This window comes from Rhopalosiphum maidis, chromosome 2 (assembly GCF_003676215.2).
Source record: "Rhopalosiphum maidis isolate BTI-1 chromosome 2, ASM367621v3, whole genome shotgun sequence".
NCBI classification, from domain to species: Eukaryota; Metazoa; Arthropoda; class Insecta; order Hemiptera; family Aphididae; genus Rhopalosiphum; species Rhopalosiphum maidis.
Window position 1 is genome coordinate 49,376,546 of NC_040878.1, and position 19,140 is coordinate 49,395,685.

Sequence of the window (19,140 nt, forward strand, 5' to 3'; positions counted from 1 at the left end):
CATATATGTAGATTCATAAAATAAAACTATTGATGAGTATATCGTTTTGTTATGTACCCATAGGCGTAACTATAGTATTTTAAGTTAGGGGGGGGGGCTAAATTCTAAAAAATAATTTTAAATTGATTATTATTTATTGTTTCTATTGATGTTTACAATTGATTTGAATGATTACTCGTTTACATAAAATATTATATTTTTTTATATTATAGGCAAAAATATAATTAATACAAATTTGTTTATGTAAACCTACATTTACCTAAAAATTCTGGGGGGGGGGGCTGAAGCCCACTCAAGCTTCCTCCTAGTTACGCCTATGCTTATACCTAATATAATAATATTATAAATTACCACCAATTTAGTGTTGTGTATTTTCATTACTTTTGAACGAAAATTCGACTTACCCACATAACTCGGCTTTAATTTGATCGATTGTGTCGCACTAATAAGTCTATTTTAGAGCCCTATCCTCTATAATTTTTCTCGGTAGACTCTTTCAATCACTTAACCTATCGAATAATTTTCTATTGGTTTTTTCAAACATAAAATAGTATAAATAGCATATATCCTATAATCGATATAGATGCTCTATTGTTCCAGCAATATGTATAATGTAAAATTTGCTATCGTTCTACATCTATAACGCTACATAATTAGCTACTCATTAAAAATTAGATTTTTATGTATTGAACTATACAGAAATTCTTCGAAAAATATTCAGTTTGAGAGAATACGAAATTAAAAATGTATACGAGTATATTATCACACAGAAAAGTGAAAAATTAAATAATTATATTTTTTTTTCAAAAATGTCATTATTAGTTGCTATTGCATTAAATTATAAATAAAAAAAAATCCTTCGCAAAAATACTGAACTTTTCGTTATTATCTAAGAACCAATATATACACAATGGATGACTATTTTTCTTATACAATTAAATAATAAATTGTTGCAATATTCGAAAATCAGAGTACAGTGTGCTGTCGATTCTCGCAGAATATCTTTTGACAAAATACATTTCGTCGTATCCGTCAGACTATCCACATATAGACGTTGTAAGACCAATAGTTATATTATATCACGAGGCAAATACTTTTTCGTTTAAGATTATTATAGCGTTGACGATATTTCAGAATCGACTGCAATAAGTGACTTTATTTTCGCGCGTGCACACGGGTATATATATATATTATATACCTACAATAACTGCTGATTATAAAAATAAAGAAATAGGAACTGTTGAACAAGGAAAATATTCGTCGCCGGCGGCGGTGCAAAAAAACATCGCGTCATTTCGACACGTACGCCGACCTCAATAATATAATATACACGTAGAGGGGCTAAATTATTTAGATTCGAACGATCGACAGGCTGCACACTATTATATATATATGTACGTGTGTCCTCGGGACATCGCATCTCGCCCGCCACCAGGAATATTATTATCATATACATATATACTGTTTCTGTTTAAACACACAAACACACTCATATGTAGGATATATATATATACATTATATTTATGAATTGTGTGTGGTGGCGGTGGTGTCGTTAGTGGTGGCAGTCGCGGTGGTTAACAAACACTGCAAATACGCACACGAGCGCGCGCGTGACGCGCTAAATTGCAGGAAAAACAAGGCGACGAATACGACTACTACTGTACTCGTCGTCGTCGTAGTCGTCGGCAACTAGGCGAAATTCATTTTCTGCCCGCGGCTGTTACACAAACACAGTGTACACGACGTGTGCGTGGGTATGCGTGTGTGTGTGCAGTGTATACACTATTTACGAGCGGTTTTTCGTGGGGTGGAAGATTGTATTATATACGCATGCACGACGACGGATATCGCGCATCTGTCACGCACAAAACGATGCGATGTCAAACACTATTATATATAATATATAATATATACGTACGCATATCCACGCGCGATCGTCTCCGCGAGAGTGTATAATAATATAATATGAGACTATGCCATGGCGTGACGTAACGGTTATGAAGATTTTTTTAAATTTTGCGGTTGAAATAATAATAATTATAATAATAATAATAAGCAGGAGTAATGTGAAAAACCGTATGATAGTTTTTCACGGCAAGATAAAATTTAAAAAATTCGGCAAGTCGCAGCCTGCAAATTTTTGTGTTTTTGTCCGCTCATTCGAGACGTATAATTGCATAATTACATAATTGCACTGTACATTACACTTAATTATTCACGATCTGTTATTCGCCCGGGGAAAAATTTTGTAATAATCCAAATAGATATGGCAGCTCTTGTGTGTGTGGTTATTACTCCGGTAATTGAACTCACACATCACATAATAATATGTTCGTAATAGTAACACATGATAAATAACGATGATAACTGACTGTACGTTGTATACCAACGCAGTACCATGTTTTGATGCATTTTTTTCTTGTCCGACGTTTTTAGTTTTTCTCTTTCTATCTTGTCTGTGCTAAACTATATTCAGCTACTTCCTGCAAACGTGTATCTAAATTCCAATAAGTGTTTACACAATTTATCGCCTTTCGTTTACATTAGACAATCGTGCTTTTTCTTTTCCTCTCGTGTACCAATACCAACTAATCTCTCTCACATTCATTCACCCTCTTGTCCTAACCGTATATTATACATGAATACGCACATTACATACTGTTCTACGAAAAACTGTAGCATAGAGATAAATACTTATGGTCTTCCTGCTGTTATATTACCTTCCAAAACTTCACGCATGATTCTTATTTTTATGACAAATTGATTTATGTTTATAAGATATATTTTTATTATTTATTACTACTACAACGTGGGACGAATCAGAAAAATACAAAATATAGATGATTTATAATATATAAAATTAATTTGTGTATGCTACTTTACAAAATAACGATGTATAATAATTAATAATATACATAGAATTATATGCAAAGAAGGATAAGATGCCGGTACCATAGATATAATTGTGTTTTCTATCTTTTGAAATTTGCTAATCATTTTTATCTTTATTTATTGTTTAAATACTAGATTATTATAAAAAGTATAGGAATTGATTATAAATAGTATTTATAATCAATGATCTAACACATTTACATAATAACGACTACTCAAAACATTAAATTATATTGTTTTGATAAAATGCAAAGTTATATATATATATATATATTGTAATAACCTTTGAACAAAAATTAAAGTAGTATTTATTTTTATCTATTTCGGTACCTATGTAACTAAACTATAACCAGATTATACAACGATGAGTCGACCTTTAGTCTGTTATTTATTAAGTTTTTACTCTAGTGAATGACAACAACATTTATATATATATATTTCTATACTCTAAAGTAAGATATTGTTCAGAGTATTTGATTTATAATAAGTAGCTTGTTAATTATAATTGTTTAAGACTCAAGTGGAACAAGAAGAATCGTTTATAATATATACATACACATATATACATTTAATAGATATAACTATATAAGGAGGATTTTGTCTGGTAATTCAAATTACATCGATGGTAATAATAATAATATAGCATGCTACATTAAACAGGTGTTTTCGATCGTTTATCGGTTTCTGTATTAAAGCCGTACTGAGTAATAATGTGAATAGTTTTAGTGTTTACTGTGAACTGTAATTGTTCTTATAAACGTCTAAGCGTATAGGCTATAATGTAGTTGATCGTATTTGGTAAACCAATGTTACACAATAGTACTTATGTATATTATGTAATATAGAATTTATGTATGTATATATGTATAGGCTTTTACCGTTTATTCATGTAAAAATGAATACAAATATAAATACAGCATATAATAATAATACTTAAAATATATAAAACGAAAAAAACTACAGCAAATATAAAATAGTTTTAGAAAATGAAGAATACTATATGATTGCAAGATCTTTCAAATTTCGCATGACGAAAATGGCACTGGTATAGACGTATATGGTACATAGATAAAAGATTAAGTATATAGTGTTGGATTAGGCGATCTCACTATTTTTTAGTTGATAAAATCGTATACGTACGTCGTATATACTATATAATAAAGTGACGAAGGATATTTTTTTTAACGAAAGAAATCGCCACGGATTTAGGCGCATGTATCGCCGAAGCTGTAATAATATTATATATTATAAAAACGGTAAAAAAACAGACGATGCATCGCGCACGTCTTCCAAGAGGGATTGGAATGGCCGTTTATATATAATACACACACACACACACATAATAAGAAGGGATTCGTCTGGTAATACAACGATAACAATAATAATAACAATATAATAATATTATACTACATTACACGGGTGTTTTCGTTCGCGCGTCGGTTTACCGCGGCGGAAACGGCGGTGGAGGTGGTGGTGTCAACCGTCGCGAGCGCTAGCGAAAAAATATACGAAAAAAAAACGGGCGTACGTCGTGCCCCGCACACGCGCACCTTTCGCCGAGTGGTGGTCGTGGTTGCGAAGCCCGCGGGGGAGGATTGCGGCGGTGGTGGGCGAGGGGTTGCGCGCGCGCCGCGAGACCAATGGCACTGCGGGGGCGAGGGTGTCGGCCGGGCATGCCCCGCCCAACCCGGGGGCCGCAAAGTCACCGCTGCCGCCGTCGCCGTATGCGCCCCTCCGGCGGCGGCGGTGACCAGCACGCCGCGCGCCGCCGCCCGAATAAAGGGGGTGGGTTATTCGCACTTTTCTACGCGACGGCCAGTTATTGAATTACGCAGGGCCATCATTTGATTTGGAACCGACGACACCGTCGTATATACCGCCGCGCGCGCGTCACCGTAATCATCGTCGTCGTAGTCGTCGTTGTCGTATCGTCCTCTTCTACTGTCCGCCACCGCGTCCGCCGCCGCCACGTCCACCGCCGTCCACTTCTCGCCGTCACAATACGTACGAGACTATAACATCGCCGAACACAAAATTATTATTATTACTATTATTATTAGATCATCATCATCACCGTCGTAGCATCACTGCAGCGCATTACAATATTATTACAATAATATCAATATTGTACTCACGTATAGTTACTATCTATACATAATATAATTATTTTATTTTGATTTTTGCCGCCGCCATCCCTCGTTTTCCGCGGACGTCTTTTTTCTCCACATCACTCGATCTCGCTCTGGCGGGCCACACGTATTCGACCTGCAAAACTGCATATAAGCAGTAAAACATACCGAACAACAATACTTTAATAGACCTTATTGGTTTTCATCGAGATACTGCGCGCACACGTCTGCAGTGACTGCAGTTTTTCTCGACTGCAGCAGTCGTATCGTCAATAGTCGTAGACATAGGTACGTCATCACGCACGTGCGCGCCGCCCGATGAGATAACGGTACGCGATAACGCACAATCATCATGGACTACTCGTACCTGAACCAAGCCAACTTTGACGGTCTGACCGGCACTACCACGGCCGCGTCCAACATGGACCACGCGGCCATGGGATACGGCGACCTGACCACGTGCGGCCAGATGACGCACGCCGCGTACCGGTTCGGTCCCACCGCGTCCATGGCCGCTCGGTCGTACAATACGGCCATGGGCCATCACCTGTCGGCTGCCGCAGCCGCCGCGGCTGTCGCGTCCGGCAATGGCCACAACGGCAGCGGCGTCACGTCCGCAGCCGCCGCCGCAGCCGCAGCCGCCGCCCGAGGACACCACCACGGACATCACCAGGACCATCACCCGGGGCGGCCGACAATGTTCTCGACCGCAATGAATTTGCCAGGTAAGCGATGCGCTCAATATGACTACGTAGCTTGCGACGACTCATCGATATGAGTTCACTTTTTGATTAATTCGTAAAATGATTTGAAAAAATATTAAAAATTAAATAAGAATTTAACGGACTCTAAAACTCAATAAGACAATAACAATATCGTACGATCAAAGTTAAATCCGTATAGTTCGCAAACTAAAAAAACAATAACTTAATGAATATTTTTACATTTAAGGTACATTGTTTATTGAACTATCGTAGAATATCTATAGGTCGTGGATTTATAAAAGAGAAGAATATAGGTAGGAAGAAAAATATAAATAAAATATATATAATCTATTGATCTATACTTACATTATTGCGTTAATTTAACTTAAGTAGCTATAGTTGTGAACTAACGATCATAGCACGTATTGTGTGAAATTTAATAATTATAAACAACAAACAATATATATATATAGATATTTACAAGTTATGTAATCATAATTTATGAATATTATGTATTTATGTATGCATACGATAAACACCTGATATTTTTAAATTTCTCATTACCCAACTCTGAACTCATTATTATTTTCAAATACACTATATACCTTCATATTAGGTAGGCTGTGCGGACTAATTTGTTAAAAATTTAAAGTTGAGTTGATTTACACTTTTCAACCTAACTAGTCTGTTAATTAATTAACTGAATAACATAAGAAGACACCATGCACCTTCTATTCAAGGAGTAGTATCTAATATATTTAAATACTAATCATTTAAGTATTTTTAAAGCGATCTCGTGTGCCGATACCAATGGTTGTTGCGTAATAATGAAATAATGTAAATAGAAAAATGGATTCACACGGAATTAAATTTCGAGTACATAGTTTACAGTAGATTTACCAAATTTGTACACAACACAGAAGGGAATTTTACCTGTGTTGCATTTTATTTTATAGATATCAACACACAATAATTTTAAATATGAGTAAACAAATAAAAAAAAAAAATTAATTGATTTATACAAATGAATAATTTTGATTGCTGTAGGTATATTATAAAAAAACTAAAAAAGTCTCAATATGTATAATATATATATGATAACAATTTGGTTAGAATATTGTGAATATTCGGTAAGTTTGTTCTGCGTAAAACCATGGTGGTGTGGTGTCCTTTTAACTAGTTAAAAATTCAGTGTAACGACTGATTATAGCATTTAATAGTTAATTTAAAATAATTACCTAAATTATATTAAATATGTTTTATGTAAAACTGCTTTAGTTAAAACTAATTAATTCATTTTTTTATTAATCGCTTTGTATTATACACGGGTCTTAAATATACAAATAATGAAATAAATAAATAAAATACGTACTTTGTTTTATGTTGACATAACCGTGTAATTTTCTTAACTACTATAGTTAGTTAATAGTTTCTATGCAAGAGAATAGAATATAAACAACGTATTTATTTAGTTATTCTTTAATAATTTGAAAGTTGCACAATCACTTTTATATACATGATTCAGATGGTAATTAAAAAATATATACATATATCACTGAGTTAAGTTAATATTTTTTTATTTTCTTCATATTAAATTTAAACTTTTAAAGAAAAAAAAATTGTTTGCTAAATATTAACTTATAACTTATAAGGTTGACTTAACTCAACTAAAATTATTTTATAAACGTATCTATCTATGTAAAATTAGAATTTAAAATTTTTTATCATTTTATACATTGTATTTAATTACCTAATGAACATAGCTATAATACGTATATCTATATTAAAAAAATATTGAATAAATTTATTTTTGATTATAATAATATTTAAATGATAAAAAAAATTATATGAACTTAATAAATGTTTTGAAAAGTTGGTTCGGGATTATCTTTATTGCTATATAAGCTCAGCCTTGGTACAATTTCCCGATAAAATTACTCACACTAATCGTATCAAACCTTATAGTAGGTAAAACACGATCAAAAATATAATATGACCAATAAAGTATAAATTAAATTAATTTTTACGTATAATGAACATGATGATTTATTATTTACTGAAAATTAATAATTCTATAAATCTTAAACTATTATTTTAAAATAAAAACAAATTATATAAATAGATAAAAAAGTTACTGAATTAAACGAAGAAAAAAATGAAATACATTTGGAAGGTATTTGTATAATGTTCAATCATTTTTTTTAAATAATTAGAATCCAGCTATTACATGTATACTTTTAATTTATAAGTAGGAGCCTAGTATTCAATTTTTACACACATCTTTTACTACCAGATGAATAGCTCTTTATAATACTCATACATTATCAACCCTTAAATTTTATCTCTAATATTTCAATATTGCAGCATTTCAATAAAAGGTATCCATACTTAAAAATATTGTAATAATTATAATAAAATGTCTAAAACATGTTCAAATAGCTCTTTTCACTGGCATTAAATTCAAAATTTAACACTATAGTTAAACACTATTATTTTAGTTTTTAAATGCAATATATACTAATCTAACATTTAAAATTTTTAGTAGGTATTTTTTGATTAGTTTGACATATTTAAAAAAAAGAATTATATTTTGTAATTGATAAGTTATAATAAACTAATAACTAATAAATGATAACCATTCTATTAATATTTGACTCATCACGTTTGAAAATATTCACTTACACTATACCTGTGGCTTATTCAAACAAGGTAATAATTAATAATACTATGTATAATTAGCTGGGTGCTGGGTTAGGTTTGACATCTCATTTAGGTTATACTTATAATTGGTATAATAAATTATTTTAGTTTTCATTTCTGAGATACTTACTACCTTATTTTATACATTAATATATTTTATTTTATTTTGATTTAAATGGCACAAAGCTACTTTGAAATGTATTCGAGTTCACATTATAAATCTTAGACAATGCTAGATTCTTTGAGATTAAAATAATTAAAAAGTCTAAGAATATTTATAATTTAAATTTTCTAATGATTAAAATTTAATTCTTAGTTTGAATAATAATATAAATTAGTAAATTATTTCTAATTACAACATCATTCATCATGCTAATTATATACCTAGATATTATTTATTAAATAATTAAGACCTACTTTATATATTGGAAAAAAGTTATCATTATTTTCAAAATTCTGGATCATGAATCTTCGTGCGTGAATAGTATGTTATTATTTTGAAATTTAAAATATAATATAATTATCCATTATAATACGCCGTAATACCTGTTAAGGTATTAGCACTGTTAATTAATTATTCTTTTTTAATAGGTTAAAATAAATATGTATCTACGTAATAATTTAATTACATTAATAAAATAGGTACTAGAATTATATAATATTGTATTACTGATTTTGAACGATTATTACTAGTGAAAAAGGGTACCTAAAAGTCTATATAATTTAGTCTTGTAACAATAGCTAGAAAATGTAACCTTTACCTCCAAATCATGTATATAAGTTAGATGCTTGTTATCTATACACAATATATATATATACATATATATTTATTTATTGAATATACAAACGTAAGTACGTAAGTTCTATATCATCATTACATTTATACACTGTGAAGCAGAGTATACATTTTGTATAATATAAGCAATAAGCATGATTGATATTACTGTACTTACCTTATTAAATTTTATATAATGAAAAAAACAAAATAAAAACGATAAAAGATAAATAAAATCCAAAACATATTTATTACCAGAGACAATCAAGAAGTTAGCAGAAGAGTTTGAAATATAATTTTTATTTGAAAAATATTAAATAAAATAATTTTGAAATACTAGTAGGTATTTAGTCAAATTAGTAAAACTAATTAAAATAAGAGTTCTGGACGATTAATGGATCCTAATATAGTTAACAATTTATGGAGACATTCTTAGGTTCTACAACGTTCATTAAGTAGTAATGTATATACATTACACAGTAAAAATGTTTTACTGCGAATCTGGGAAACACACGATCGTATTATTTATCAGAACGAATTCAAGCGGAAATATTTTTTTACCAGTCATACGATATTTTGGTTAAAATTTAATATTTAAATGTCTTTTAAATTTCATGTATGCGTTTTTTTATTTAATGTTTTCTAGAATGGGTACATAATATTTTATATCATTTTATTCACCCGACTTCTTTTAAATAATATTATACTACATGTGGTTTGTACTTTATTTATTTTTATTTCAATGCACTACGAGAAGATATTTGTTAACTCAGATTTATAATATAACAAACAAATATGAATTTAAAAAAGAATTAAATATATACTTTTGTACCACACGTATAGTATAATATATTATATTAAACAACACATCACGATTTCTTAGAAAAATGTTATATAATATAAATGTATATACTATACATATCTCATGTGCATATAATTATGTAACTTATAAAATGATACAATATATATATTTATATGTATTATACGTAATTAAACATATTCAGAATGTTATCACTTATTAAAGCGTAACGTATTGGTAATATCGTGGTAAAAACATGCTGCGTCAAATGCATGTTACTGGCAAATGTGCTTTTTGTCGTATAAAGTGTTCCAAGTTCATAATTTTTTGACCGAAAAAAAAGTTAATAGTTATTTTATTTATTTTGTATATATATGAGTATAAGGTTTCTCTAGGGAAATAGTTCTGACAGAATACATAAGTTGTGATGTATTTCAGTTGAGGGAAGTTTTGACAGGGGGTCGGACATCGTGATAGACAAGTGTGAAGACAAACGACCGGCCTGAAAAGGGGGAACTATGAGAAATTGGCTGGTTAAGTGCATATGACAGCCTATACAAATAGATTTTTTTTCGTCCCAAAAAATATATACTTTCCAGCTCATTTTTATAACCACGGAAATATTTTTATGAAGTAATAAATAATAAAAATATAGCATATGGATATAGTCATATAGATTTGGTATATATTATATTTGTATAATTATGATTTTTGATTATTATTTTACTTACATAAATCGTGACCGGAAATTATTTTATCTGTATTATGCTATAGTATTCCATATTAATTACTATGTATATAATGTGTATTATAGATACGAAATAAACTCGTTTCGTATGGTATTTAATCTGAAATTAAATTTAAAATCTCACTTGTTTTTGCATATTTCATAATATAACATATTATATTCACATACTTAAAAGAACAAACAGATTGGTTAAGTAGGTAAATAAATGTTGACCATTAACTAAATTTAACCGCATCAATATCTTATTGTGGTTCACATTTTATAAAATCTTTCGTGTAAAATAAACTAACATTACAACATAGCATAATATTCAATATTGGTTCTACTTGTTTAATTTTTCAGAAATTTAAATTATACGTTTTAGCACTTAGCTGCGATAATTAATGATAATATAATATACTAATACATACAACGATAGTTGTAAACATTTTATAGTTTGTGGTATCAAAAGGCCCCTTAAGTTTAATGATAATAACGAGGACAATAATTGCTACAATGATCGTAATAGCTGACGTTATAAATAATTTAACGTTCTACGGTCAAGTTAGGAAAGAACACGACTTTATTACAGAAGCGAAGGATGTAACTCAATTAAATATTATGCCGTTGCGCTTGCTGCCATGAATAACTTTATTTAATTCAAAAGCTTTGTTTGTTTTTTTCTTTTTAAAGAAGAATATCGATCTTGAATACGAATACAGCCAAGTGCTGGTATACAACTAAAATAATATACGCATACTATAATATTGCTATAACCAGGTATCATCAATATAATTTTATCGGAAAAAAATATTGAATTTAATAAACACAATAATACTGTTAGAATAAAAAAAGACCAAAACCTTAACTATGGAAAGCGTTTGAATCTTAATTCGATCGTACATTTCAGCGGTTTTCAAATTGCAGTGCTTTGTGGATATTAGGAATTGAGACCTTAGAGTTTTGCGATAGTGATCACGTCTAAAATTAATGATTATCATTGTTGTTTTGTTGAATATTGCCATTTTCAATGTTGATTTATATAATATATATATTTTTTTTTCAATAGATTTATAGACTAATTTTAATATGAAGGAAATCGGGCTAGTTGAAAACTATATTACTACAGTTTTGAAATTTTGATCGCAGCATAAATTATATTTTTGATTAATGAATTTTAAGTATGAATTGTAGTGTCTATAATTTTAATTACATAATATAGTTTGTACTACCATTTACTCGTACTTCATAATTTTTTATTAATAAAGAAATACCATTAAATACGATGACAGTTTTACACGTAACTCGCATATACTACAGCAATCAGGCTAAAATTTGATCCTGAATTTAAGAATCTAAATGTACTTTATGAACGATAAAAAATATATAGTTCCCAATACACATTGAATTATATTAGATAAAAGTATTGCGTGACATTTTATGACTCTGAAAGTCGTTAAAGTACAATTCCGTTCCGTGTATATAATATATATAATGCATAGATATCTTCATAAAACGTATAACGTATAATGTGTAAATCTATATATACCTATGTAGTATGTAGTATGTGTATTGTAAATATATAAACTCCTTACGCGTGTTTTAACGCACTTAATCCGCTCAAAACAATAAGTGTATAAATGATAATCGAGTGCGATTGATCTATTTAATGATGTATTTCAGTGTCGTAGAGTTTGATGAAAACCAATAGCGACAAAATGATCTTTAAAAACAATAAAAAACAATAAGTGTTGTATGTTTGGGCAGATGACCTACTCAAATGAGCAAAAATATATTTTGCTAATTATAATACAGGTATTTTAATTGATGCATTAATCTATTTTAATGAATTGCACTTGAAAAAAATCAAGATAATTCCTGCTAGTGAACTTTGAATAACACATAAACCGTCAATATTGAAAAAATAAGTTTGTTATTTCATCAAAAACTTTATGGAAATTTGGTGATATGAAAACAATGAGAGTACATATTTTTTCAGGCTTGTTAAATCTGTGGGACCGTTTCATATAGTATATTTTGTCCGATGGACGTAATCTCAATACCTACCCATCTATACCCATACAATCGAAAAATCACTCTGTAGTTTTACATAATATTTATTTTTAATATTAAATATATAGAGGTATTGAAAAAAGTTACTGGATGCAAATGCACAGCGCCCTTGCATTCCATCCAATAATATAATGACGTCACCTACAGATAAAATGTCCATATTTGCATAATGAGACGCGCGAAAGAAACCATCTACATAAAGTGACAAAATAAAACGTTACGGAATTATTAAACAAAACCATCAGTGGGACAATTTAGAAGAAACTTAAAAGAAGGAATAATTTCCCTATTTATATTTTAACCCCTCCTCGCCCTAATTTTTAAGTAATTAAAAAAAAATCAATACCATTTTTTGTATTTATAATTATATTGACAATTTTACTGTTTTACACAAATATATTTTAATTTATTTACAATTTATACATAACTTATTTGGATTTTAAGTTTAATAGTTTACGATGGAAATTTGGAAAAAATATTCATTATTATTAACTGTTAATTAATAGATATTACTTTATAATAATCTGTAATATATTACTACACCTATAAATATATACCTGTGAGTAGCACAACACGTGATTGATAATTTTCTGAAATGTGTGGAATTAAAACATGGTTTAAAATGTTACAATCCCGATTCTAAAATCTATTGATTCTATGTAAGTACATATAAAAAAATATTTTAAAATTAATCATTGAAAAAAAATAACTTAATAACTATAATTATTTAACTATTTATATTTTATGTGATTAAGTATTATAATATATTTTAATATTAAAATATAATACCAGTGTACGAAATGTTGAATTATTTATTTGCAGTTGTGTGAATGTCGTGACTTTAGCGACTAGAAAATGTTTTTAACCTGCAAGTATAAAATTATAATAAGAAATTCTAAAATATAATCCTTAGCCCAAACTTATGGCATCAATATGTGATTGGTCTATACTCTATATCGTTTCTCTCTTGCAGGAACTATCTGTGTCACTAAAAATCACGTACTATCAGGTACTGTTATAATCGTTTATAATAATAATAATAATATGAATAAAAAACACTGAATACTATAACTATTAAATCGTAGTGTTTATTTAATAATTATATTTTTTTATTAGAATTTATAACTGCCGACAAAGTGACATATTACATAATATATAAAATATATTGAGGAATAAAAAATTTTATATTGGAAATATTTACCGCGAACACATGGGGTACGGTGTAGTTCTAGGATATAAATATCATACATGTTATTCGATTTGCACGTGGGTGCTGGTTGCAATAATATAATAAAAAAGCACACGTATGACGTGTGCTAAAAAAATAGAAAGTTGATTGTGTTATCTAAGAGATTAAAGTTCCTAAAACCACGAAACTAAACACGAGTGAAATAAGTGAGACTTAGCGTTGGTAGATTTTAAGCTTAAAATAATGTAGAACGAAACAAAATAAGCATTTAATATGTTTAGTTTATTTTAAATCTCGAAACTTTAATAAATTAAAGTATCTTTCATCATTTATATTGGAACCAAGTAATATTAAAAACTTAACTATTATTTAATAATTTACAAAATTACCTTTATCGATGCTCTTCACGAATCTAAAAATAAACGCCTATATGATATATCATTATAATTAAGTATTGAATTATTTCATTTTGTTTTACATTTGCTTTAATAACTGCGAGTCAATTAAATAAATGGTCTTTATTTATAAATTATATTGTTATTTTGAATAATTGTTTTAAATTTAATAGTAACTTGAATATTAATCGAATTAAAATCATTTTTTTTTTTTAATACAAATTTGTATAATGTCATTAAATTTACTTAAAGTGAAATTTGACCATATTATTATATTTTAAGCTTGTGTCAAAAAAAAAAAGAAAAAAGAAAAAAGGTTACAATAGTTGACATATTATGTATTTTAATTAGAATTAATCTATCCTTTAATTAATAATATTTAATCTGGTTCTTATAATAGATATAATTTTTATTTATTTTATTAGAATATCAATATACAATTTTACTCCGATTAAAGAAATATAGAAGTTAAAAACAATTAATGTTGAAGTTGAAATAAATTAAAAATTAAAAACGATTTAATTGGGTTAGGTATTAACAAAATAATGTATTAAAATATATAGGAGTAGGTATATTTTGTTTATTAACTATAGCAGCATATTCTTCTAAACCGTAGATAGATAATAATATTATGTATAAGCACTAGGTGGTTATCTGATGTAACGATATAAATAAATATTATTATTTAAAAATATAAAACAGACATTTTTGGAAAAACAAGATAAATAACCATTTAAAAAAAATATATATTTTACAACTTTTGATCGTTGTATTTTTTTTTTTAATTTTTCCTTTTTTTAATAGTAACATTCATTTTTAATTTTATATTCCAAAACAGTATATTATTTACAGTAGATAATTATAGATAAAAAAAATCAAACTTCGGACTATGTGATTGTTAATTAGTTATAAATGTTAGTTTTGATGAGCGGAGAGTAGTGAAGAAACATTTGGCAGAGTATCTTTGAACCTATCTACTCCAGGTCACCATCCATCTAAACTTTAAATATTTATAACTCATAAACTACACTCGTCTGAAATTCAATTTTTAAATATCTTTGTACTCCGAAAAATATTGTTTTGCAATAAGGAAGTTAAAAATGTATGTTGTTATTAAACAAAGTAAAAAATTTCAAAAAATTTTTTCAAAAATATTGTTTTATAATTTAAAAAAAATATTTACAAAAACCTAAATAGTGTTTGAAATAATTAACGTTCTTTGATAGAATAGTCACTCGATATAGTCAGATAAAGTCAAGTTCATGAAAAATAAATATCACATGAATGCATTTTATGAATTATAGACATATATAATATACTTTAAAATGTTCAATAAATTATAAATTAGGCATTATACCTCAAGAATTATTTAGCTTTCTTTTAATAATCGGAATTCGAATAAATTCATTATTGAAGGAAAACAAAGAAACCACCCGCATGCTCGGTAAATCACCCTGTATAATATATCCACAGTGATTAAATAATTACCTTGCTAGTTGCTATATTAATGTGTATATATATAAACGTATACTTTTCATCTTTCCCCACTGTATAGTTTTCGTTTTTTTATTTATCTCCTCTCGCGCGCGTAAATATAATAATTAATATACCTGCAGCACCACTATTACAACGGTATAGAGACAGGGAGGGTGCATCTGCTGCAAGAGGGGTGCAGCGGTGCAGTGTATAAAATATATAGAGAATATCGTAAAAAATGGCGCGATGCGTTTGTATATTAAAGAAAAAATGCTCTCTCCGACCGAACAATATTACACACACACACACACACACACACATAATATATAAAGCGCATCTCGGTTAATGGGATTAAAAACCAGCGACAACAACAATGTACATCGTCGTCGTCGTATTTCGCGTTCGTGTAGATAATAATAATAATAATAATAATAATAATAATAATCGGATCGGAGGAGCGGTAGGCGACGGCGGGGTCGTTAAAATATATCACGAGGATACGACGGATGGACGGCGGACGTGAATATATATATATATATGTACTGTTACGGAGGGTTGGCCGGGGGATGACGACGAGGACTGCGTGAGGAGGATGGGCACGCAGGCAGGATATATCCTGCTCACACACACACACACACACACACTCGCTGGCGGGGCATCGCGATGGTGTACCGAGTTTATACACAGCCACCCGGGGAGATTCCGATCAATATAATACGAACGCACAACCCGGACTGAGCGAAGACCGGAGCAAAAATGGCGGCGGTATAGCTGCTACACTACGGTTCGGCGAAACACGCGACGGTTTTTACAAAAAGCTCGTGCCGCGCCTCATCCATACCTACGTCCTACCCACTACTACGCCGCTTCCCGAGCTCGCGGTTACCGCGAACAAACCGACCTCCATAATCTCGAACACGCGTATATAAATATAATACACACACGCACACGCGCACACAAACGTCGTCGCCCCACATGTATACCTACTCGTCGTATATCTATCATTTATATATTATTATATTTATAAAAAATGTATTTTCCGATCATCGCGCACATAATAATAACAATATTATCATATGTATGTACGTACCAATACCTACCTCCCCGGCTACCCCACGACGGCGCGTGCGACGAATATCATATGTGTACCTATATAAGTTTTTTTTATGCTTATTTCGTTTGTTTTTTGCAACCCGCTCACTGCACGTGATTTGCCACCGTTCCTATATTTATTATAAACCGTAATACGCCTATATATTCCACTATAGTCGTTTTATCACACCACATCATTTTAATATTATTATGGTGGGGATAGAGCTTTGAATTTGTAGAAAAATGTACTATTCTTAGTTTTTTTTAACACAAAGTTGGAATTATAAGTGATTAATTCAATCTCGAAATTGCATTATTTTTGATATTTTTAATAATTTCTTTCCATTAAAACTTTTTATAGACCTTTTTTTTATAAATTATTGTATCAGTCTTATTACTCTATTAAGTAATTTTAAATATTTTATGTTTAAATGATTTTCATAAATATTTTAATTCTTTAATACACAATTATGGTTCATTTTATAAGATCATTTTTAAAATTTTAATTATATGTTTATATTTACATTAAATTCAAAGCTCTTTTATATTTATTGTGACGTTTAAATTTTAAGTACATATCAATATTTTGCTACCTTTCTATTCTAGGTATTAATTTGATTTAACCATAGATAAACTACCTATCTCATTTTCGCGGCCGTCCGTTAAATATTTTCAAGCATTTCTCACTTTATTATGTAGCTCGCTCATTGTCTGTGAGTTAGAGGTTTTCTTTTTTCACATGTACTAACTCCAATACCAGCAACCCCTATTCGTATACCGTGGCTTTTGCAGTTCGTATAATTTTATAATATATTAGGCGTCAACCAAAGGGCTTGACAATAAATCATTATGAGACGCTTCGCGGAGGATTCACGCAAAATTCCACCGACGCCACTGCCGCGCGGAGAGAGACGATGTATATGGCACGATAAAAAAAAAAGAAAAATATTGCTACAGTTTTTCATTGTTAATATATCAAAACGAATTATCGTTTTAACGTGTTATAAATTTTAATAACATAATATTATGCAGAAATATTTCCGGTCGGCCGATCGATCGATTTGCTTCACTGGTTAATATAATATATTGTCGTTGACACAATAAAACATCCTATGAGCCAAACTTACGATTTTGAGAATTTGATTTTCCTGGATTCAGAAAAAAATAACCTATCACTTGACAGTATATCATATGTGCTATCACCTATTTTCATCGTAGAATTGATGAAAAACAATAAATACAATCTTCTATGTATTATACACACTATAACATGTTTATGAAATACCTTCTATTATAATTCAATTATGTGATTAAAAATGTTTAATATGATACAAATTATTATTTAAATAATCTAGTATGTATAGCATTAAAATACTTAATCTTCTATACGAGCTTGACACAAAACATGAACTAATAAAACTTCCAATGTGACTAATAATTAATGACTTGATATGCATTATACCTACATAATATTAAATATCTTATTGGTTTAATCCTATTAATTCTTAAAAATAATAAAAATCCAAAATCTAGATGATTGGTAATGAATATTGTAAATTATGGAATAAGTGGTAAATTTAAACAATTTTATCTAGGTATTACTTTAAATAACTTTTATAAAATTGCTAACTATAGAAGATTATATACTATTAATAGTAAATAGAAATTAAAATAGTATATACAGTGATAAATTATATTTGAGCAATATTATAATAAAATAATAAATACATTATTCTTATGTCAATTTTAAAAATAATCATTTTTAAACGTGATATACAACATACAAAATAAAATATCATGTTTTAATTATTATGTAATTTTTAATATGATAATACGATTTACCTCTTTCTGGTTTTAGTCATATGAATAAAAGTATCAAAATCGCAATATTATCTTCAGTATTATATATTATATAATTAATAATCATTATTTATTGACTAACTAAAAGGAAGAAAATATAAAAACAACAGTAAAGAATAATTTATAGATAATCGTCGATTTTACTATAAAAAAAAATGGTAATAAAACAATAATTGGTAAGCAATATTGAGCAATATACATTTTTCACACACTTACTGCTGCATTAATTTTATGTAATCGTCCTTGTAAGTAGGTGTATAATACACTATTTATAACAATATCGTGGTATAAATTAAATGATTAAGCTATTGTTTATTACATAAAAATAT

The 19,140-nt window shown here is 29.1% G+C and overlaps 1 protein-coding gene across 2 annotated transcripts in view; it reads left to right on the forward strand.

The window, feature by feature from the left end:
• The first annotated feature begins 5,373 nt into the window (after positions 1-5,373).
• The window catches only part of LOC113554503 (paired mesoderm homeobox protein 2B-like), a 43,739-nt gene continuing 29,972 nt past the window's right edge, over positions 5,374-19,140 (forward strand). For both annotated transcript variants that reach the window (XR_003405270.1, XM_026958384.1), the window contains exon 1: positions 5,374-5,746. Coding sequence is in view for 1 of the 2 variants with exons in the window: in XM_026958384.1 (XP_026814185.1) it covers positions 5,374-5,746 (373 nt within the window). In the remaining variant the exon portion in view is untranslated. The remainder of the gene's footprint in view (positions 5,747-19,140) is intronic.